The 24315-nt window shown below is 39.9% G+C and overlaps 2 protein-coding genes across 3 annotated transcripts in view; both read right to left on the reverse strand.

Annotated features, from left to right (window-relative positions):
• The window catches only part of PEX19 (peroxisomal biogenesis factor 19), an 84173-nt gene that overhangs the window by 33351 nt on the left and 26507 nt on the right, over nt 1-24315 (reverse strand). The window lies entirely within an intron of this gene.
• The window catches only part of COPA (COPI coat complex subunit alpha), a 50800-nt gene that overhangs the window by 19385 nt on the left and 7100 nt on the right, over nt 1-24315 (reverse strand). For both annotated transcript variants that reach the window (XM_050757356.1, XM_050757345.1), the window contains exons 4-11: nt 23593-23673; nt 21976-22052; nt 20825-20934; nt 13809-13918; nt 11398-11497; nt 2640-2775; nt 2038-2120; nt 810-960 (exon numbers count right to left, since the gene is read on the reverse strand). In XM_050757356.1, the coding sequence (XP_050613313.1) occupies nt 810-960; nt 2038-2120; nt 2640-2775; nt 11398-11497; nt 13809-13918; nt 20825-20934; nt 21976-22052; nt 23593-23673 (848 nt within the window). The remainder of the gene's footprint in view (nt 1-809; nt 961-2037; nt 2121-2639; nt 2776-11397; nt 11498-13808; nt 13919-20824; nt 20935-21975; nt 22053-23592; nt 23674-24315) is intronic.

The following is a 24315-nucleotide window of genomic DNA, read 5'->3' on the forward strand; positions in this document are numbered from 1 at the left end:
GCCAGGCATTCCAGAGGTTATCATATCTTCAGAATTAAGAGTTTCCAGGGACATATATTCTGGTTCAGAGCTTTTTCTGGTGTGCTTTTTGAGGGAAGGCAATGGACAGTTAAAGACAAGAAATGCCAAATAAAGGCAAAAAGTTCTGTTATCAGTTTGGGCCATTCTCTATCAAGAAACTTCCTCTAGCTTGCAAGAGACCCAGCAATTTGTGGCAGAATGATTTTCCATCCACATGGTCACTAGCATTCTCAAGAAGGGAACTCTCATTCTACTCATGACCACTTCCTTGCCTCCCTCACTCATTGGGTTTACACTGAGCAGGCTCATCTAATGGGGATTCCATCTGTGACAGAATACGAGATCCAAAATGTCATTTAAAAGAAGAGTCTTGGTCGGGTGCGGTGGCTCACGCCTGCAATCCCAGCACTTTGGGAGGCCGAGGTGGGCAGATCACAAGGTCAAGAGTTTGAGACCAGCCTGACCAACATGGTGAAAACCCATCTCTACTAAAAATACAAAATTAGTCAGGTGTGGTGGCACATGCCTGTAATCCCAGCTACTTGGGAGGCTGAGGCAGAAGAATTGCTTGAACCCAGGAGGTGGAGGTTGCAGTGAGCCGAGGTCGTGTCACTGCACTCCAGCCTGGGTGACAGAATGAGACTCCATCTCCAAAAAAATAAATAAAAATAAATAAATAAATAAATAAATAAAAGTAAATAAATAAATAAAAGAAGAGTCTTGTTTGTGGGAGTTGTATCAGGGTGACAGATGAGAGGGTTGGGAGGAAAGAAACAAGTCCGATTTACCTCCGCAACTGCATCACAGCTACATCTTTGGAGCTGTTGAAATCCAGCTGACGTAAGAATCGGTCCTTGACATAGTGTAGCATATTGCCGTGAACAGCATAGGCTGGCCGTTCCCGTTCCAGCTTAAACACAATCATACCACCATCATGGCCTGGGGGACAGGGAGAAGAGGAGAAAGAATTAAGCTGTAGGCAAGAAAAAAACCTGGAAATTGGAGATACATAAGGATGAAGATTATATCTGTATGCTATTAATAAAAGACAAGACACCTGAATACATCTCTTACTTGCCTAAATTCTCACAGTTCTTGGAATCTTTATTTAAATAATTCTCTGTGAATCCTTTTCTAATACTATTCACACTGCCATACTTAGTGCCACTATTCACACTGCCCTTTTCTGTGTTCCCCTAATGCTTTGTACAAACCTCCATTACAGTACTTATCATCCTGCACTGTAATCATTTAGGTCTATCATCCACATTATAACATGAATTCCCTGAAGGCAGAAATTATAATTTCTGTCCTTCCTCAGTCTCTAGCATATAAAAAGAGTATAAAAAGTATTTACTGAAAAAATGAATGTTAGTTTAAAAACCCTTTATTATTCTGTTTTTTAAAATGTTTTGCTCTTTCCCTACTAGCATCATCGTCCCTTAGAGAACCCTTACACTTCTGTTCTCCTACTGTTTGCTCTCCAAATATAAACCAGAGCATGTCACTTTCCTGCCCAAAACCTTCCAATGGCTTTCCATTTATTCAGAATAAAATATTAAGTTCTAACCATGGCATAGAAGGCAATACACGATCTGGCCTGACCTCACACTATTACTTAGTCCCTTACTCACTGTGCTCCAACTGGCTGGCTTCTTTGGTGTTCCTTAGCATGTGATGGTGACACACTAAGCACCTCTCACAACACAGTCTCTGCATTTCCTGTTCCCATTGCCTCATACCCTTTCATTTTTCTGAACACCCAATATAAAGCAGTAGTCCCCATACTTATCCATCTCTATCTCCCTTAACTTTAATTTTTCTTCAAAGCATTTTTCACCACACATCATTTTATGTACATATAAAGTGGAGGAAAAAAAGGAGGAAAGCTTCAACTAAGTGGCTGAGAGTCCTTCTTCTTCTTGTCATCCTACTATATATTTACTAGAGACAAAGCTAATAATCACTTTCAAGTCTTATATAAAACAAAGAAAAAAGAGAGAAAATGGCCCTTACCTGCTGCAAAGAGGTTAAGGTTAGGGTGAGCAGCTAAGACCCAGAAACGATCATGGTCTCTGCGGAAAGTCTGAACCCCAGTCCTAGAAAAGGTACACAAAAAGAAAAATATTAATTTCCTAGGAATCTTCAGCCCATCCTACACAAGAATATTAAATGGTAAGCCAGCAAGCTGATTAAAATGTAAATCAGGGAGAGTAAACTGCATATCCTAAGTAACAGTAGTCGTGATAAGTTCTACCAAATAACAAAAAGAGGAGACTTCAAAACTGACCACATTATCATGATATATAGATCTCCCCTTTTCAGCATAATTTTATGGCTTTCATTCCGCATTTCTTACTTGTCTAGCTACAGAACTGGAGAAAGGGGGAAGAAGAAAAAATGTTTAAATTTAGAGGCAAAAAATAATAAACGTGGAGATTTCTATTTGATGGAAAATTTGTAAATGTTGACTGATCTCTAGGTCTCTTCAAATTTTCATAATATATGATTTGATTTGTCTACATGCTGAAGATGATAAGAGACATAAAGAAGTATTCCAATCTAGTTTTAAAAGAGAGAGTAAGAGAAAGTTCACACAACATTGATGACTAACTTACCGCTTAGACATATCCCAGACTCGAATACTCTTGTCCTCAGAATTGCTGAGGATCAACTCTTGGCGAGGGTGGAAGACGGCACAAGATACATTGTTATAATGGCCCCGGCAGGTATCAACCTCCCATGCCTTTGATTCTGAAGGACAAAAAGAATTAGGTCATCACAATTCCCTACTACTATAACTGTAGGATTTGGAGATATGACATCCTTTTAATCAAGAACTAAGTACTATTATAGAATGCTAAATTTCCAACTTCTTTCTAATATGGCAATCTCCTTCATTTAAGCCTCTTAATCTTTACATTTCTTGGTTCTTTCATTCTGACCCTCTTATTGATTATAACACATCTTCCCTTGGCCGTACATAGTGGCTCACACCTGTAATCCCAGAACTTTGGGAGGCTAAAGTAGGGGGATCACTTGAGCCTAGGAGTTCGAGATCAGCCTGGGCAACATGGCAAAACCCCACCTCTACAAAAAATACAAAAATTAGCTGGGTGTTGTGGCACACATTTGTAGTCCCAGCTACTCAGGAGGCTGAGGGGGAGGATCGCCCGAGCCCAGGAGGTCAAGACTGCAGTAAGCCATGAATGCGCCACTGAACTCCAGGGCAACAGAGCAAGACCCTGTCTCAAAAAAAACAAACACCTCTTTTTCATCATTCGCCATCCCTTTATCCTGTTTTATCTGTCCTGATAACGATTTGTCCTAGTTACCGTTTTTATTTTTATTTTTATTTTTTTTTCAGGGACCTGCCACTTCAGGAGCTGCCATTTTAGAACAAATATGAGCTCCTTAAGACAGGGGCCTTATCTGTTTTAGCCACCACTGTATCTCCAGAGCCTTAAACAAAGTCTAGTACAAAGGAGGTACTCAATAAATATTTGTCAAATGAATGGATGAATTCTATGTTTATACTCCTCAAAACAAGGGTACCATCACAGGAAAAAAGGGAAAGAAGGAATACTTTCAGTTGCAAAACGGTGGTATAGAAACAAGTTGGCTTCACTCCCCTCCACAGAAAACCCAAAACAAATATACAGGGCTGAGATTTTCATCAGCAACAACCCAGACCTCAAATATGACAATGAGACAGTTCCCGGGGCCATAGAAAGATGAAAAAACTCTGAGCAGATGGTAAGAGAATCTGATTTCCACATCTGCAATGCCCCTCCCCCCAACTCATGGTTTCTACACTGCAAAAAGTAAGACTGAGGTGGTCAACTATCTTCCCCATCTTCCCGGGTGCCCCGGCAGGACATCTAACCTTGACTTAACCCATGGGAGGCATCACGACTGCCTGAGAGAGGAAATATCCCTGAGGACAGGCAGAGAGAAAAGGGAGGCAGGACTATCATACCCAGCCCCAAAAACTTGCTCTGTTACTTGGCCAAAGGAGATGCCAAGTAGCACTGCGTTGCAGGAAGTATGTTCCACAGGTCCCCCCATACACGAACCTCTAGCCAGGCCTGACACACAGATGGGATAATCCCTTTGGGACCTCCCCATTCAGGACAGACAATGCTCGGGTCATTTACTAAAGCCAAGGTGAACCTGGGCTTAAGGTGTCACCTAAAGTCAAAAAGGAGGAAGTGACCGAGCAGTAAAGATTTGCTAAGCAAATATGTTCAATAAAAACTAAAGCAAGCCAAACAGAGAAAACTGGAATAAGTAACTAATCTTTCAACACAAAGACATAGGTGTATACCCAAAAGTAACAATAGCAAACACGGAACCATAACCTTCCCACAAGGATAAAGCAAAAATACAATGATTGACCCTAAAATGACAGAAATTTCTGATCTCTGACAAAGAATTCAAACCAGTAGTTTAAAGGAAACCCTGTTATCTCCAAGAGATGGCTGAAAAACAATTCAGAAATTTACCAGAGAAGTTTAACAAAGAGATTGAAACAATGAAAATAAATCAAACAGAAACACATTTGCTGAAATGAAGAGCTCATTAGAGACTCTGAATAGCAGATGGGACCAAGTGGAGGAAAAAAATCAGTGAGCTTGAAGACCGGCTATTTGAAAAACACATAGTTAGGCCAGTGGTAGTGGCTTACACTTGTAATCCCAGCACTTTGGGAGGCTGAGGTGGGTGGATCACAAGGTCAGGAGTTCGAGACCAGCCTGGCCAACATGGTGAAACCCTGGTTCTACTAAAAATACTAAAATTAGCTAGGCATGGTGGTGGATGCCTGTAATACCAGCTACTTGGGAGGCTGAGGCAGGAGAATCGCTTGAGCCCAGGAGGTAGAGGTTGCAGTGAGCTGAGATTGCACCATTGCACTCCAGCCTGAGCGACAGAGAAAGACTCTGTCTCAAAAAAAGAAAAAAAAAAAAGAAGTCAGTGGAGAGAAAAAAAAAGGAAGAATGAAAAGGAACAGAGACCACCTACAAGACTACAAGAAACAGAAAATTGCCTCAAAAGACCAAATTTAAGAATGATCGGCTGGCGTGGTGGCTCATGCCTGTAATCACAGCACTTTGGGAGGCTGAGGTGGGCAGATCACCTGAGGTCAGCAGTTTGCAACCAGCCTGACCAACATGGAGAAACTCCATCTCTGCTAAAAATACAAAATTAGCTGGGTGTGGTGGCGCATGCCTATAATCCCAGCTACTCAGGAGGCTTAGGCAGAAGAATCACTTGAACCCAGGAGGCGGAGGTTGTGGTGAGCCGAGATCGCACCATTGCACTCCAGCCTGGCCAACAAGAGAGAAACTCTGTCTCAAAAAACAAAAAGAATGATTGGTTTTCAAGAGGGAGCTAAGCAAGAGCAAGGGTAGAAGGCTTATTTTAAAAAATAATCACAGAAAATTTTCCAAAACTTGAGAAGAAAGAAATATCCAGGTACAGGAAGGCCTGAGAACACCAAACAGGTCCAATCTAAATAAGACTACCCTAAGGCATATAAAAGTCAAACTCTCAAAAGTCAAGGACAAAGAAAGGATCCTAAAATAAAAATAAGCAAGAGAAAAGAAGCAAAGAACACATAAAGGAGCTCCAATTTGTCTGACAATAGATGTTCCAATGCAAACCATATAGGCCGAGAAAGAGGAATGATATTTTCAAAGTGTTCAAAGAAAAAATCCGACATCTAAGAATACTGTACCCAGCAAGATTATTTTATTTTCCAAATATGAAGGATAGTCTTTCCCAGACAAACAAAAGGTGAGAGAATTTACCACCACCAGACTCATCTTTACAGTAAGTATTAAAAGTAGTTCTTCGATCTCAAAGAAAAAAACACTAACGTGCAAAAAGAAAACTTTTCAAGATATAAAACTCAAGATGTAAAATTAAGTTCACAGACAAACCCAGAATACTATATTACTATAATGGTGGTGTGCAATTCACTTATAACTTTACTAAGAAGCCCAAAAGACAAATCTATCAAAATCAATAATAGCTATAGCAACATGTTAAGAGATAGTAAAAAACGCAGGAGCAGAAATGGAGTTAAATGTATAATTCCTGAGTGTGTTTTTGCCTTTGTTTTTGTTCTTGTGATATAAGATAAGCTGTCATCTCTTTAAAATACCTTATTCTAAGATTTTTTTTTGTGACTCTCATGGTAATTACAGCACAAAAACCTATAATATACTCACTAAAAATAAAAAGCATCAAATTAAGACATATTACTAAAGAAAATCACTTAACCACAAAAGACAGTAAGAAAAGGAAGAAAGAAGCCTTAAAAAAAAAAAAACAGAAAATAAGCAAGAAACAGCAGTAATAAGTCCTTACTTATCAATAACATCACTGAATGTAAATGCTCTCAATTCTCCAATTAAAAGGCACAGAGCGGCTAAACGGATAGAGAGAAGACCTAACTATATGCTGCCCTCAAGAAACCCATTTCACCTATACAGACACACATAGACTGAAAATGAAGTGGTAGAAGACATTCCATGAAACTGGAGACCAAAAAAGAGCAGGCGTAGCTATACTTGTATCAGATAAAACAGACTACGAAACCTAAGACTCTATAAAGAGACAAAGAAGGTCACTATATAATGATAAAGGGGTCAACTCGGCAAGAGGAAATAACAATTATAAATATCTGTGCACCTAACACCAAAGCTCCCAAGTATATAAAGCAAACACTAATAGATCCAAAAGGAGAGATATACTACAATATAATAATAGTAGGAGAACTAATACTCCACTCTCAAAAACAGACAGATCATTCAGACAGTAAATCAACAAAGAAACAGTGGAGTTAAACTACACACTAGATCTAATAGCCCTAACTGAAATTTACAGAACATTTCACCCAATGGCTACAGAATATTCTTTTCATCAGCACATGGAACATTCTCCAGAATAAACTATACTTTAGGCCACAAAACAAGTTTGAAAAAATTGTGAAAAACAAATCATATTAAGTATCTTTTTTGAACACAATAGAACTAGAAATAAATAACAAGGGGAACCTCAGAAAATACAAACATATATAAGTTAAACAACATGTTCTTGAAAGACTAATGGATCAATGAAAAAATTAAGAAGGAAATTTAAAAATTGCTTGAGACGAATGAAAATGGCAATACAATGTATCAAAATTTATGGGAAATAACAAAAGCAGTACTAAGAATGAAGTTTATAACATAAACACCTATGTCAAAAAAAAAAAAAGGAAAGACTCCAAATGAACAATCTAATGATGCATCTCAAGGACCTAGAAAATAAAAAAAGAAGGCTGGGCGCAGTGGCTCACGCCTGTAATCCCAGCACTTTGGGAGGCCGAGACGGGTGGATCACGAGGTCAGGAGATCAAGACCATCCTGGCTAACACGGTGAAACTCCGTCTCTACTAAAATACAAAAAAAATTAGCCAGGCGTGGTGGCAGGTGCCTGTAGTCCCAGTTACTCGGGAGGCTGAGGCAGGAGAATGGCGCGAACCTGGGAGGCAGAGCTTGCAGTGAGCCGAGATCGCGCCACTGCACTCTAGCCTGGGCGACAGAGCGAGATTCCGTCTCAAAAAAAAGAAAAAAAAAAAAAGCCAAACCCCAAATTGGTAGAAGAAACAATAAAGATCAGAACAGAAATAAAATTGAGATTTAAAAAAAAATACAGACTATCAATGAAATGAAACACTTGCTTTTTGAAAAGATAATATCAACAAACTGTTAGCTAGACCAACTAAGGTAACAGTACAGAAGATCCAAATAAGTAAAATCAGAAATAAGACAGGAAACATAACAACTGAGACCTCAGAAATACAAAGAATCATTAGAGACTATTACAAGAATGACATGCCAACATATTGGAAAACTTATGAGAAATGGATACATTCCTAGACACATACAACCTACAAAGATTGAACCATGAGGCCAGGGATGGTGGCCCACGCCTGCAATCTCAGCACTTTGGGAGGTCGAGACAGGTGGATCACTTGAGGTCAGGAGTTCAAGATCAGCCTGTCCAACATGGCAAAACCCCGTCTCTACTAAAAACACAAAAATTAGCTGGGTATGGTGGCACAGCCTGTAGTCCCAGCTACTTGGGAGGCTGAGGCAGGAGAATTGTTTGAACCCAGGAGGTGAAGGCTGCAGTGAGCTGAGATTGCCCTACTGCACTCCAGCCTAGGCAACAGAGCGAGACTCCACCTCAAAAAAAAAAAAAAAAAAAAAAAAAAAGATTGAACCATGACAAAACAGAAAAACTTCTAAAAACCAGTGCCTAGATCAAAGCCTTAATAATAGTTCTTCCATCAAAGAAAAGCCCAGGACCTGATTGCTTTACTGCTGAATTCTACCAAACACTTAAAGAATTAATGCCAATCCTATTCAAACTTTTTTTTTTTTTTTTTTTTTTGAGACTGAGTCTGGCTCTGTTGCCCAGGCTGGAGTGCAGTGGCCGGATCTCAGCTCACTGCAAGCTCCGCCTCCCGGGTTTACGCCATTCTCCTGCCTCAGCCTCCCGAGTAGCTGGGACCACAGGCGCCCGCCACTTCGCCCGGCTAGTTTTTTTGTATTTTTTAGTAGAGATGGGGTTTCACCGCGTTAGCCAGGATGGTCTCGATCTCCTGACCTCGTGATCCGCCCGTCTCGGCCTCCCAAAGTGCTGGGATTACAGGCTTGAGCCACCGCGCCCGGCCTCAAACTCTTAAAAAAAAAAAAAAAAAAAGGAAGAGGAGGGGGGAATATTTTCAAACTCATTCTATGAGGCCGGCATTACTGAGATAACAAAACCAGACGAGGACACCATAAAAAAAGAAAACTACAGGCCAGTATCACTGATGAACATAGATGCAAAAATTCTCAACAAAATATTAGCAAGTCAAATTCAATGGCATATTGATAAGATCATTCACTAAGATCAAGTGAGATTCATTTCAGGGACGCAAGAATGGCTCAATATACATCAATAAACATGATATATCACATTAACAAAATCAAAAACAAAAACCATATGATAGTTCAACAGATGCTGAAAAAACATTGGATAAAATTCAACATCCCTTTATAACAAAAGTTATGATCAATATGGGTAGAGAAAGAGCATACCAAAAAATAATAAAGGACATATATGGTAAACTTAGAACTAATATAATACTTAATGGGAAAAAATTGAAGGCCTTTTGTCTGCAGACCAGAAGGCAAGGATGCCCTCTTTTACCACTTTTATTCAACAAAACACTAGAAGTCCTGACCAGGTCAGGTAGGTATGAGAAATAATCAAAGGACAACCAAATTGGAAAAAGTACCCTTGTTCACAGATGACATTATCACATACTTAGAAAAACCCAAGACTCAACCAAAAAACTGTTAGAAATGATAAATTCAGTCCAGCTGTGGGATACAAAATCAACATACAAAAATCAGTAGCATGGCCAGGTGCGGTGGCTCATGCCTGTAAACCCAGCACTTTGGGAGGCCAAGGTGGGCAGATCCCTTGGGGTCAAGAGTTCGAGACCAGCCTGGCCAACATGGCAAAACCTCATCTCTACTAAAAATACAAAAATTAGTTGGGTGTGGTGGTGTGCACCTGTAGTCCCAGCTACTCAAGAGGCTAAAGTATGAAAATCATTTGAACCAGGGAGGGGGAGGTTTCAGGAAGCCAAGATCGAGCCACTGTACTCCAGCCTGGGCAACAGAGCGAGATCCTGTCTCAAAAAATCAGTAGCATTTATATATGCCAACAGTGAACAATCTGAAAAAATATCAAGGAATCCCATTTATAGTAACTACAAAAAATATAAAATGCCCAGGAATCACTCTAACCAAAGAAGTAAAAGGGCCATACAAGGAAAACTATAAAACTCTGATGAAAGAAGTTGAAGAGGACCCCTGAAAATGGAAAGATATTCCATGCCTGTGGGTTGAAAGAATTCATATTGTAAAAATGACAGGGTAAATTACTACCTAAAGTAATTTACAGATTTATTGTAATCCCCATCAAAATATCAAAGACATTCTTCACAGAAACAGGAAAAAAATCCTAAAATTTATGTGGCAGCACAAAAGACCCCAAATAGCCAAAGCAATTCTGAGCAAAAAGAACAAAGCTGGAGGCATCACACTACCTGACTTCAAAACTTACTACAAAGCTAGAGTAACCAAAACTGTGGTACTGGCACAGAAACAGACACATCGACCAATGGAACAGAAGAGAGGACCCAGATATAAACTCACAAATCTATAGCCAACTCATGTTTAACAAAGGTGCCAATAACATAAAATAAAGTGTTGGGAAAACGGGGTAACTATATGCAGAAGAATGAAACTCCTATCTCTCACCACACACAAAAATCAAACAAAAAGGATTAAAGACTTAAATATAAGACCAGAAACCATGAAACTACTAGAAGAAAACATTGGGGAAATGTCCCAGGATATTGGTCTGGGCAAAATGCTCATCACTAATTACCAGAGAAACACAAATCAATGTGTCCTTAACATAAATGCTGAAATATATACACATATATACAGAAATAAAAGACATGCAAATCAAATCCATAATGAGGTATCATTTCACCACAGGTAAAATGGCTTGCATCAAAAGGACAGGCAATAACAGATGCTGGCGAAGGCATGGAGAAAGGGGAACCCTCCTACACTGTTGGTGGGAATGTAAATTAGTATAGTCACAATGGAGAATAGTATGGAGGTTCCTCAGAAAACTAAAAATAGAACTACCATATTATCCAGCAATTCCACTGCTGGGTATATACCTAAATAAAGGAAATCAATATATCAAAGCGGTATTTGCATCCCCATATTTGTTTACTGCAGCACTATTCACAATAGCCAAAATATGGAATCAACTTAAGTGCTCATCAAGGGATGCATAAAGAAAATTACACACACACACACAATGGAATATTATTCAGTCATAAAAAACAATGAAATCCTGTAATTTGCAGCAAAATGATGGATGCAACAGGAGGCCATTGTGTTAAGTGAAGGCAAGAACAAAGAGATAAATATGGCATATTCTCACTCATATGTGGAAGCTAAAAAGTGGATATTATTAAGATAGAGAGTAGAATGGGAAGGAGGGTGAAGGAGGAAATGAAGGGAGGAAAACAGAATATAAATATATTTATTACCACTTAACTGTACACATAAAAATTGTGAAGATGATATATTTTATTTGTAAAATAAATAATTTCTATGCTCCTGGCATTAGCATTAATTAATCACCTAAGGTAGAAAAATTGGTCAGAGTCCAGAAGACCTGCCTACTTTACCTTGCTGGCTGGCAATTTCCTAGATATGGTGATAATGTAACCAGTTCACTCACCATTCATGCGCCAGATCTTCACTTGACGATCATCTGCCCCAGATACAATAAGGGGCATAGTGGGGTGGAAGGCAGCCCAGTTTACTCCACGATCATGACCCTGTAGAAAAAGAGTGGTTCTTCTAAAACATCTTTATAGCCGTCACTCAAAGCAAATCAATGAATCAAGCTACCCGTTGTAAAAGATATCTCTGATTTATTCTTCATGTGAACAGATTCAAGAGACTATGCTGCTCTAAAATTTTGAGCATCAGAATTGTGTCTGTCCTCCAATATTACCCCAAATTCTCATGTGAATTTCCAAATACATATTTCTAACCCCAAACTCAGCCTCATTTGCATTTAGCATATTCTGCTTTGTTTTTCACTTGCCCATTTTTATCTTATTTCTACAAAACATTATTAGTATCTCCAGACAAATTTTATTTTATTTTTTATTGTTTTTAGATGGAGTCTCGCTCTGTTGCCCAGGTTGGAGTGCAGTGGCGTGATCTCGGCTCACTGCAACCTCTGCCTCCCGGGTTCAAGCAATTCTCTGCCTCAGCCTCCCAAGTAGCTGGGATTACAGGCACCCACAACCATGCCTGGCTAATTTTTTGTATTTTTAGTAGAGACAGGGTTTCACCATCTTGGCCAGGCTGGTCTTGAAATCCTGGCCTCATGATCCATTTGCCTCGGCCTCCCCAAGTGCTGGGATTACAGGCGTGAGCCACAGCACCCAGCCGACAAATTTTATAACTTAATGCAGAAATCTCAGTCTGATCTTGAAGGAGCTCCAAGATTCTTTTAAGAAATCTGCAAGGTGAAAACTATTTTCATAATATTACTAAGATGTCATCTTCTTCATTCTTTTTTTTTTTTTTTTTTAAGATGAGGTCTTGCTGTGTCACCCAGGCTGGAGTGCAGTGGTACAATCATACTAATTGCTCCCTGCAGTCTCAAACTCAAGTGATTCTCCTACCTCAGCCTCCCAAGGGACTACAAGTGAGCACCACCATGCCCAGTTTTTTTTGTTTTTTTTTTTTTTGGTAGACACAAAATCACAAAATCTTGCTATGTTGCCTAGGCTGGTTTCAAACTCCAGGCCCCAAGTAATCCTCCAGCCTCAGTCTCCCAAAGTGCTGAGATTACAGGTGTGAGCCACTGCACCCAGCCTATTTATCTTCTTCATTCTTATTATTTCATGAGTATACAATAGAGTTTCCCAGCACATGATACGTGATATCATTGCTCTGACAGCTAATAGAATGTGTGCTGATACATTTCACGTTTTTTTTTTTTTTTTTGAGACGGAGTCTCGCTCTGTCGCCCAGGCTGGAGTGCAGTGGCCGGATCTCAGCTAACTGCAAGCTCCGCCTCCCGGGTTTACACCATTCTCCTGCCTCAGCCTCCTGAGTAGCTGGGACTACAGGCGCCCACCACCTCGCCCAGCTAGTTTTTTGTATTTTTTTTAGTAGAGACGGGGTTTCACCGTGTTAGGCAGGATGGTCTCGATCTCCTGACCTCGTGATCCGCCTGTCTCGGCCTCCCAAAGTGCTGGGATTACAGGCTTGAGCCACCGCGCCCAGCCACATTTCACGTTTTTAAAAGTTGTTTTAATTTAAAATGTGGTAAAAAATTGACACACATAACCCACATAAACAAAAACTCCTTGGGGTCCTCAATAAATTTTAAGAGTCTAAAGAGATCTTTAGACCAAAAAGTTTAAGAACTGCTGATTTTAAGATACTGTATAGCCTATTTATACAGTTATATGGTATACTGTGACAGAATCCTGGATAAGGCAGTTTTGAATTAGCAGTATTATTGAGATATATCATAGTGCAGTGAAAAGCACCTGGGTTTTGCAGTCAGATCCAAATTCAAATCTTAGTTCTTACATTTATTTAGTAGATACATGTAGATTTTGGTAGACTGCTTAATTTCTCTAAATCTCAATTTTTTTTTTGTCTGCTAAATAGGGATAATAATATCTACTTCAGTGGGTAGCTATGAAGATTAGATCATTTTTTAAAGAAAAACTAGTTTCTTTCCCTTATGCTTTTCTGTTTTCTCACCTGCACAAAAGTTACACATGGCTGGTTCTCAATAACTTTGATTAAATTTCTTACTGCCCTGCCTGACAGAAAGCTTGAGAATGAGCTCTGCTTTGGGATGGTGATGAAGTCTGCGCCTGGCCTTCTCCCTCTCCCCACTGGGTTTATAAGGTGATAAGACTCTCCCTCAGGTGGCACATAAGCTTCATTTCTCTGCTGGTTCACTCACAGTTTGATTTCTAGTACCTCAAACAGTGCCTGGCACTTAAAAAGCACTCTGTAAATATTTGTTGAAGGAATGAATAAATGAACAGCATATTGTGACTTTCTCAAGATGACAGCCCATATCCAGCCCCTGGCTGTAAAGATAAGTACCTCTAGTACATGCTTCACCACTGCATCTGTAGTTCCAAATAGATCAACCCCAGTTATTCCTCTCACATCCGATTCCACCGCACCCGGGGACAGGTTTTTTTTCCTTAGACCTTTGAAGGGATAAGGAGCAGGATGAAAGATGTAAACATAAATGTTATCTAAAACAGCACAGTATCAGAAACACAGAAACTACAGTGAAAAAGAAGAGAAAAAGAAATGGAAAAGACTGAAGAAAGAAAACAGACTCAAGAATTCTTATTTCTAAAAATGTTCAAAATATTGAAGTACATTCACTATCTTCCCTTCTGCTCCCTTAACACTTAAACAGATCCATTACTGGAACTTCTTTCCAGAGGAGGGTGACCCAAATTTCTGGCACACTTTAACCTCTTCTTCCGCAAATCTTACCTCAAGAGGTGTCTGCTTCAGTTAATGCCCACTTTCCATTCTTCAGTGTTCTTGTGTTCTTGAAATGTGGCCCCAAATGGTAAACATTCAATTTCTACTCTCAACTTCATAAAATTTATAGCAGCTTTTTTCCCATCATTTTAGAAAATTTTTCCTTTTTTTTAAAGACTAGTCAAGTGCAGCAGTGAGAATGGGGAAAAGAGTGGAACAAGGATTTCAATCTGTAACTGACTGCGAACAATCAACTGAGATAACTCACTATCTTCAGACTAGGCTCAAGAAACTTTAAAGGAAAGCCATTTGAGGCAGGCATGGTGGTTCAAGCCTATAATCCTAGCACTTTGGGTGGCCAAGGCAGGTGAATCGCTTGAGCCCAGGAGTTTCAGACCAGCCTGAGCAACATGGCAAAACCCCATCTCTCCCAAAAAAAAAAAAAAAATTCGCTGGGTGCAGTGGCGCATGCCTATAGTCCCAGCTACTTGGGAGGCTGACAGATGGGAGGATGGTTTGAGCCCAGGAAGTCGAGGCTGCAGTGAGCCATGATGGTGCCACTACACTCCAGCCTGGGTGACACTGAGACCCTATCTCAAAAAAGAAAAGCCATTTGAAGAGGCCACAGCGCAGTGTTTCTCAACTTGAAGCCTTTCGACAGCTGATGGGGGAAGTTCCAAATGGGTTACAGAAACTAGGCCTATTAAGGACAAAACAGCTATTTGGTACAAGATAATGTAAAACCACAAGCCATGTAAAAAAGTGTACTCATGCCTACTACTTGACTCTTGGACAAGGAACAAGATAATTAAAACTGTCATGTCCTTTTAAGTTCCTGCTTAAAAGGCTGATTATAGATTTGAATACTTGGATTTTGCCATTAAAACCTTTGGAGGCTAGTTTTACTGGGAGGAATTAGGCTCTAACCTAAAAACAATGGAAAAAGACACCAGAATAATAACAGTCTTATTTGTAGAGGACCCACATATATGGCTCAAGTACAACTATCTTTAAAAGCTATTTGTGCTACAGTCAGAACCAAAATTATGGTAACACTACTACTATCTCACATTCAAAAAGTACTTTGCAGTTTTCAGAGTGTATGCTATGTAACTGGATTCTGATAACAAACCTTTGGAATGAGCAAGCAGGTAAAACTGTAACAGTTTGTAGATGAGAAAAAAAGAATTGAGACTAAAATCCTATCTTTTGAAGTATTTTAGGGGGAAAGTGGAAGATGAAATTACCCAGCACTTGTAAAATTTTTTTAAAAAGATAGTTACATATAATGGAAAACAAAAACTCTTATTGAAAATAAAACCTGAAGGCTGGGTGTGATGGCTCACGCCTGTAATCCTAGCACTTTGGGAGGCCGAAGTGGGTGAATCACCAGAGGTCAGGAGTTTGAGATCAGCCTGGTCAACATGGCAAAACCCCATCTCTACTAAACATACAAAAATTAGTCAGGCACGGTGGCGCACGCCTGTAATCCCAGCTACTAGGGAGGCTGAGGCAGGGGAACTGCTTGAACCCGGGGGCAGGTTGGCGGGGGTATAGCGCAGAGGTTGCAGTGAGCCAAGATTGTGCCACTTCACTCCAGCCTGGGCGAAAGAACGAAATTCTGTCTCAAATTAAAAAAAAAAGGAGGCTGGGCGCAGTGGCTCACGTCTGTAATCCCAGCACTTTGGGAGGCCAAGGCAGGTGGAACACCTGAGGTCAGCAGTTCCAGACCATCCTGGCTCAAACGGTGAAACCCTGTCTCTACTAAAAATACAAAAATTAGCTGGGCATGGCGGTGCATGTCTGTAATCCCAGCTACTTGGGAGGCTGAGGCAGGAGAATCACTTGAACCTGGGAGATGGAGGCTGCGATGAGCTGAGATCGCGCCACTGCACTCCAGCCCGGGCAACAGAGTGAGACTCTGTCTCAAAAAACAAGGAAAGAAAACCTAAGTCATTTTAAGCCTAAACTTTGCCATCTGTAGGAAAATATAAGAACTTAAGTTTAATAACCGCATTTATATTTATTGTTTTAAAACTGTGATATATCTCTTCTGTTATAGTGGCACCTACATGTTAACACTGGAGAAGCAAGAGCTTAGAAGGCCACAACAACTTTAAAATTATTTTGTCCTCTGTCCAAGATGAGCATTTAGCCGGTAGGTAGACAGAAATAAAGCTGATGCTTTACAATGTATTCTCCCAAAGGTTCATAAATACTTCATTGCTGGGATGCCTCCTTTCACTTATTACACTTGTCCCTTTAATAAGATCTGTCAACTTTTTCTAATGAGTCTGGTATATGAAACAGATTCAAAGGAAAATACAAAGATAGACAGCTGTGAGAAACTTCACCTCCAATAAGCTTCAACAAACACATTAAAAGGAAAGCTGTATGACAGAATGGAAGGCTTTGTTGCATTTGCGTGTAACGATCCAGGAAAAGGGGAAGGGCAAAAACAGACAGATGAATGGTGACAGGCAGTGAAAAGATACTTAGAGAAGAAATATTTGAGCCTTCAACAAGCCACTCGCTAGGACTGAACGACAGACGGAAAATTTCTACAGCAGCTACCCAAATCCAGAGGGAGGAGAGGACACTCTCAGAATGGACCAGTTTGATGCACACCTCCCAATACGGACCAGGGAAAGCAGGAAAAAGAGAGGGATGATAACAGGATTTGGCAGCAAATTAATACTTTTTTAGTAGCCATTTCAAAGACTGAGCCTGAATTACATGAGCTTCACATGCAAAGGTACAAGCCTATTAAAATAATTTAACTGTCAGTTTACTTGGGAGCTCAAGTTAAGAAAGTAATCTTTTATATATAGGTTTGTAAATACATTCCCTTTTAAATAAATAGTTTTTGCCAGGCTAACACAAAAGATTCAGGTTAAGCTAAGCCCCGTGGGGCTCAATCTCCATGGGAGAGGTATCAAGAGATAGGTTTTCCTTTAAAGATCTCTATATTCTCTTATTGCTTAACTAACTCAGAGAGTGTCCCTTTCAAAAAAAGATAGTCAAAAAAATTAGAATTAGTCCTCTAAATTTGGGAGTATTCATACTCTTATTCAGAACTAACTTCTCTGTTTTGGAAATATAAGCACTGGTCTTTAACAGATCGGAAAGCTAATTACTCTTCCTGTTTTCTGACTTATTTGAACCCAATAGCAAAAAAGAACTCTGCTGAAAAAGAATATGCTGATTTCTACAGAAGGAAAGCATAAAAGTCTAACCCAAAAGCTTCTTGCACTTTGTTAAACACCAAAGCATCTCCTTCCACTCTGGTTAAGGGGTTACTGGAAGTCAAGAGTTGTGGGTAAAGAACAACACTTAGAAATGGTAAAGACAGCATTAACATTAGTACAGCAAGTTAGCACAAAATTCTCACTACCACATAAATAAAGTATAGCAATTGAAAGATTATTATATAGTAATTCATGCACTTCACACATTCAAAAGCAAGTATAAACCCCATGGTGTCACACTCTCTCCCTCTCTTCCCTGATCTAGGGCCCTTATTTTTGATGTAAAAATGTTCTCTGTCTGCAAAAGGTAAAGAAAAGTATTTCGTGCCTTGAGCATTTCATGATCACCAATAATCCAACCACCTGATTGCCCCCAAACGGCACTGGCTAGACTGCAGGGAACATGCTGGGCTGGCATCAGGTGGCACAAACATTACTCTTAGAGTGGAGTCCTTCTCGACCTGGTGTTCTGGAAAAGAATTAAGTCTTAATGCCTGAAAGCATCAGTTTAGGTATGTAATAAATTTTCTATGATCTAGAATAGCATTAGCTATATACCATTCTTGGAAGAACTATGGAAACAGCCACTGAAAGTACTTTCTATAGCACTTAATTCTCTCACAGAATCCAGGTTGACAAAGGCTATTCTGGATAATTGCCGGCCGGGGGCAGTGGCTCATGCTTGTAATCCCAGCACTTTGGGAGGCTGAAGCAGCCAAATCACTTGAGGTCAGGAGTTCAAAACTAGCCTGGCCAAAATAGTGAAACCCTGCCTCTACTAAAAACACAAAAATTAGCTGGGCATGGTGGCATGTGCTTGTAGTCCCAGCTACTTGGAAGGCTGAGGCAGGGTAATTGAACCCAGGAGGTGGAGGTTGTAGTGAGCTGAAATCATGACACTGCACTCCAGCCTGGGTAACAGTGAGACTGAACAGCATGAATTGGGATCCAACCCCATCAGGCTCCTATATCCTGAGACAGAGAGAGTGCTTTGAATGTGCGCACGGTGAAAAATCATGGAAAGCCATAGTGAGGTTACTGGGAGAGTAGATGCTAAGCTCCCTGGTACTGGCAGTGAGGAGAGGAGAAGACACAGGTTCACAGTGCCTGTGTCTAGCTCCTCCTGTTGGCATGGCTGGTCACATCTGGGTGTACTTCAAAAAACCTTGTCAGTCTGATGAAAAACTGCAATGGCAAAGCCCTAGGGAAAGAGTGTACAACTGCCCTATCTCCAATACCTCGTTTATACTACTCCCTTTCATTCTAAGCCTTTGAAAACTACAAAGACAGCATGATCTAGAGGTTCTACTCTACAATTGTCTCCATCTCCCCTTGTCTTGTTTCTATGCTACATTAACCTAAACAACTGCTATTCCAACATTCCAAATGCTGTATCCCAGAATCCAAATTTTCAGCTTGCTGTTCATTAATGGTCTATAAAAACAAGTGCCATTATTGTCCCAGCCCCCCATGCCACAATGGAGTTGGGAACAGTTATCACCTCCGCTGTACAATGCAGAGGATGACTCCTTTATTACAAAGAACCAAACAAAGATCTATGAGGGGGGCCTTCCTTTCATAGAATGAAACATGTTTTGTAGTCCAGTCACTGACATTTCAAAGAACTCAAATCTCCAAGAATTTCTAAGGAAATGAATAGAAAGAAACAACAGGCTGGGCATTGTGGCTCGTGCCTGTAATCTCAGCACTTTGGGAGGCAAAGGTGGGCAGATCACCTGAGATCAGGAGCTTGAGACCAGCCTGGCCAACATGGTGAAACCCTGTCTCTACTAAAAATACAAAAAGTAGCTGGGCACGGTGGCACATATCTGTAATCCCAGCTACACGGGAGGTGGAGGAATAAGAATTGCTTGAATCCGGGAGGCAGAGGTTATAGTGAGCTGAGATCATGCCATGGCACTCCAGTCCAGGTGACAGAGTGAGACTGTCTCAAGAAAAAAAATAAATAAATAAAAGTTAAAAAAAAAAAAAAAGAATGAAAGAAACAACAAATACTAACTGGTCAGGGAACTACAGCATTTAGTGTTTGATTTCTCTATTCCACCATGAAGCACTTCCATCATTCTCACAGGTACAGTCCACTCTCTGCATTTAAATTCTCTAGGTAGCACCTTCTTAGATCTCCTCTATATAAGACTAAACATTTAAATCCTTGTCTCAAAATAAAGATATGTAAACTGTAAAAGGAGGAATTATCCCAACTATCCATAATCTATAAATTGTTTAATTTCTAGTCCTAAATCTGTCCATTAAAAGGTATTCCGGGCCAGGCACAGTGGCTCACGCCTGTAATCTCAGCACTTTGGGAGGGCAAGGTGGGTGAATCACCTGAGGTCAGGAGTTCGAGACCAGCCTGGCCAACATGGTGAAACCCTGTCTCTACTAAAAATACAAAAATTAGCTGTGTGTGGTGGCACACACCTGTAATCTTAATTACACAGGAGGCTGAGGCACAAGAATCGCTTGAACCCAGGAGGCAGAGGTTGTAGTGAGCCAAGATCGTGCCACTGCATTTCAGCCTGGGCAACAGAGTGAGATTCCATCTCAAAAAAAAAAAGGCCAGGCACAGTGGCTCACACCTGTAATCCCAGCACTTTGGGAGGCCAAGGCAGGTGGATTACGAGGTCAGGAGTTTGAGACCAGCCTGGCCAATATGGGGAAACCCCGTCTTTAATTAAGATACCAAAATTAGCCAGGCGTGGTCACATGCGCCTGTAGTCCCAGCTACTCAGGAGGCTGAGGGAGGAGAATTGCTTAAACCCGGGAGGTGGAGGTTGCAGTGAGCCAAGATCATTGCACCACTGCACTCTAGCCTGGGCAACAAAGCAACAATCCCTCTCAGAAAAAAAAAAAAAAAAAGGTATTCTGGACATAAAAGTTACCAACTCCTAGAACCCAACCATGCTCCTTGCACTAGAAGAAAGGTAATAGAGAGATTTTACTATTTTTAAATAAAGCAACAGGGTCCAACAGTCTTGTTTCCCTGTATTAATCTATTCTAAAAATTTCTTTTTGTCATAGATGTATTTTTTTCTTATTTGTAGTGGAAAGCCTGATTCTTAATCAAATGTCCCAACAGAATATAGATTTTAACTAAAACCTGATCTAACTAGAAAGTTAAAATTTCTTCAAATCAAATGAATTTTCTAGAGTTACCTCTTTTCTTAGAGAAGACTTCCAATATGAAGAACGATCAAAGCAGATTCAACACCCTCAGAAACAAAGATGCTATTATAAAACAGAATATTCTAAATTTTCCAGTTCTAAGTCAACTCTCCTCACTATTTTGAGCAATTGCAGTTTTGCACCAGACATGACCAGGTTGTCCCCTGAACATGGGCAGCTCACCAGAAATATCCCAAACGCGCACAGTCTGGTCCAGGCTGGCTGATACTACCAAGTCTTCTGAGGGGTGGAATTGAGCACACATCACATAATGGTTGTGCCCTGTTAACACACTGCAAGAAAAAAAAAGACAATACCAAATTAGAGGTGGAAGTCAACAGACTCTTAAACTAAATACCTTTCTCCATATTCAATAAATGCTTATCCAATTATATTTTTATGGAGACAAAGGTAGGTCATCCTACCAATTGTGAACTAATAATAAGCCCAGTCAGCTATTTTAACAACAGTTCTCTTCTTGCCTCTAATGCTTTAGTATTTAAATATTACTAATTTCAGGAGAACTGAGATTGCATAGCTCTCCTCTCAAAAATATTTTATAATATCAAAATAAATGTAATCTCAGTAATTCATACTGTAAATTATCTGTGAGATTTTAGTAAGGTATCTCATTTAAAGGCCATCACTTTATTTTTTATTATTATTATTTTTTTGAGACGGAGTTTCACTCTGTTGCCTAGGCTGGAATGCAATGGCACAATCTTGGCTCACTGCAACCTCTGCCTCCCCAGTTCAAGCAATTCTCTGCCTCAGCCTCCCAAGTAGCTGGGACTGCAGGCACGCGCCACCATGTCCAGCTTATTTTTGAATTTTTAGTAGAGACGGGGTTTCGCCATCTTGGCCAGGTTGGTCTCGAACTCATGAACTCAGGTGATTTGCCCGCCTTGGCATCCCAAAGTGTTGGAATTACAGGCGTGAGCCATGGTGCCAGGCCAAGGCCATCACTTTAAATGGTCCCTAACTCTTCGTGGAAGGTTCTATGTAAAGCTCCAGCTCCAAACACAAAACAAAACAAAGGTCTAGACCTTGACTCAGGTTTTCTGGGAAAATAATTGAAAACCAGCTAAAATTTCTTGTTCTAAAAGGCTGTATGACTTCTCTTCCTGGTAAGAAATTATTGGAAGATCGAGATTCACATATGGGATTGCCTCTACATTTATTATTTTGCACTTAAAAGCATCCTACAAATACAATCAGTAATTAATCAGCCGACATAGCCATTTGGGAAGGGAGAAGATTGTTGTAAGAGAAGCTGATTATGAAAAAGTAGGAAAAATGAAGACTCTTTTTGAGCCCTCTGCCTCCTGCTTTACCAAACACAGGTTCTAGATTGCCAATTCCACACTCGGATGGTCTGATCATCTGAGGCACTCAGAATCCAGGGATATTCCTGAAAGATATTCCAGACAAAGGCTTTAAACATTAAACAAATTTGTTTCATCAGCCTCTTGTAATCATTTTTCTCTAAAGAATTGCATTGCTTAACAGTTCAGCTACATTAGCAAAGGGGCTGCTGCTTTTGCTACCAGGTTAGCTGTCGCCTTTTCTCTACCACTCTAACAGCTTTTTTGAACTTCGGCACTTTCACCTATAAGACTTAAGAATGGAAGCCAGTCAGAGGCATAATAGATTCTCAGAGGCAGATAGTGACACATACATTTACATTTTCTTCTATATGTGTGTGTGTGTGTATTTATATATAGTTAATCATGTAAATTAAGATCCTGTGAAAGATTCTTCTACCTTTAACTCCAGGATGGGAATATTATTTTATTGTCTCACTTCTTTCTGTCCAGTTTCAAAAAATTCCCAGGTCTCAGCAAGCAAAGCAGAAAGTAACATATAAAGACAATTTAACCTTTTTGGAATCTGTAAGATTGTTGAGAAAAGGAAGTATTTCTTATTTACACTTCCTTCTTACTACACTTGCTAAGCTTTGTGTTAAACACTGAAGATAGACAGTATCTCTACCTTCAATACAGAGATAGTATCTCTAACATCCGTATTTAGCACAAAGCTTAGAAAGTATAACGCACACACGTATTTACTGAGCTGGTAAAATGAAAGAAAATAAGGTTTTTCATAACTTTCCAGGTAGATGGCAACTTGTTCTAGGCAAGGGTCTTCAAGAAGTCCTTTATGGCAATGACAAACAATTCCTACTTAAATTATCTTACTGAGTGGTTATCATTCTGAAATGTTTAAATTGTAATTTTCTCATTCTCTCCTATCCTAAAATTTTTTAATTAAAGAAACAATGTATACTCAACCAGTAAATTATTGTTTATTTCATCATATTCTAACTTAATTCAAAGACTTAATTTACTGGCAATCAAAGAATAGTACAAGTTAATGCTAATACACAGAATTATAAGGAGATCCTCTCAGGTTGCAAATTGATTCAGAGGTTGGGAGTCTGTAATCTCACTATCTAAATCTACTATGATACCTGGCAGCTCAAAGAAAGTAGTAAGCCTGGCTAAGGGAACAGCCTCCACCAGACCCAAAAATCCTAGGATAGAGGGGGTCTGATTGTTAATACTTCAAAACGTTTGTTAGCTCATCAAAATGGCATCTTAGTCTGATCTTCCAGACACACCTACTACTTACTAATAATACCCTACATGGGATTAGTTGGCAAACTTTTGTTTTTTGGTTCAGCAAACCTGAAATCAAATCCCTACTTTTCCCTACAGAGAAACAATGACTTCCCATAGAATCCACTGAATCCAATAAAATTAAATTCAGTACAATCCCGAGTGCTTCCTTTTGCAGAAAGAAACAAAGCAGAAAGGTCAATACCACACAGATTGTAGAAGAGCCACTCCAAAAACAACTCTGTTATTAAAACATGGGTTCTCAAGGATCAAATAAAGATTACTATGGGGAAAGTAAGAATGCTCCAAAACTAGCGCCCCATGACTACTTACATGATGAAAAAACGTGGTGCGAATATAATCTAAGTGCCCAAGCAATGTGAAAAGACAGCGCCGAAGCTTGTAATTCCAAACCTGGAAAGACAGAAATCAAACTAAGAAACAGAAATATAGCTATTGGGCCTCTATAGAGATAGAAATATGTATATAAATACGGGTTTACATACATATTTGTACTCTGGCATTTCTAAATAGGTAGGAACCTTGGTAGGAAGCCTTAAGATTTGAGGGAAAAAGAACAAGAATGAAACTATAAGTCAGATAAACAATGTGGGGTTGGGGTATGATTAGGGAAAAGATAAATATGAAATTATTGAAGTTTTTCAGGCTGGGCGCAGTAGCTCATGCCTGTAATCCCAGCACTTTGGGAAGTCGAGGTGGGTGAATCACAAGGTCAAGAGAATAAACCACCCTGGCTAACACAGTGAAACCCCGTCTCTACTAAAAATACAAAAAATTAGCCAGGCATGGTGGCATTCGCCTATAGTCCCAGCTACTCTGGAGGCTGAGGCAGGAGAATCACTTGAACCCGGGAGGCAGAGATTGCAGTGAGCCAAAATCATGCCATTGTACTCCAGCCTGGGCGACAGAGTCAGACCCGGTCTCGAAAAAAAAAAGAGAAAAGTTTTTCTTTCTTTGGGAAGACACCATCTGTATTTAGTAGCGGGAAATATTTATCCAGGGCTTGATTTGAAACTCTTTTTTCTACTGCATAAT

This window comes from Macaca thibetana, chromosome 1, assembly GCF_024542745.1.
Source record: "Macaca thibetana thibetana isolate TM-01 chromosome 1, ASM2454274v1, whole genome shotgun sequence".
Lineage (NCBI taxonomy): Eukaryota > Metazoa > Chordata > Mammalia > Primates > Cercopithecidae > Macaca > Macaca thibetana.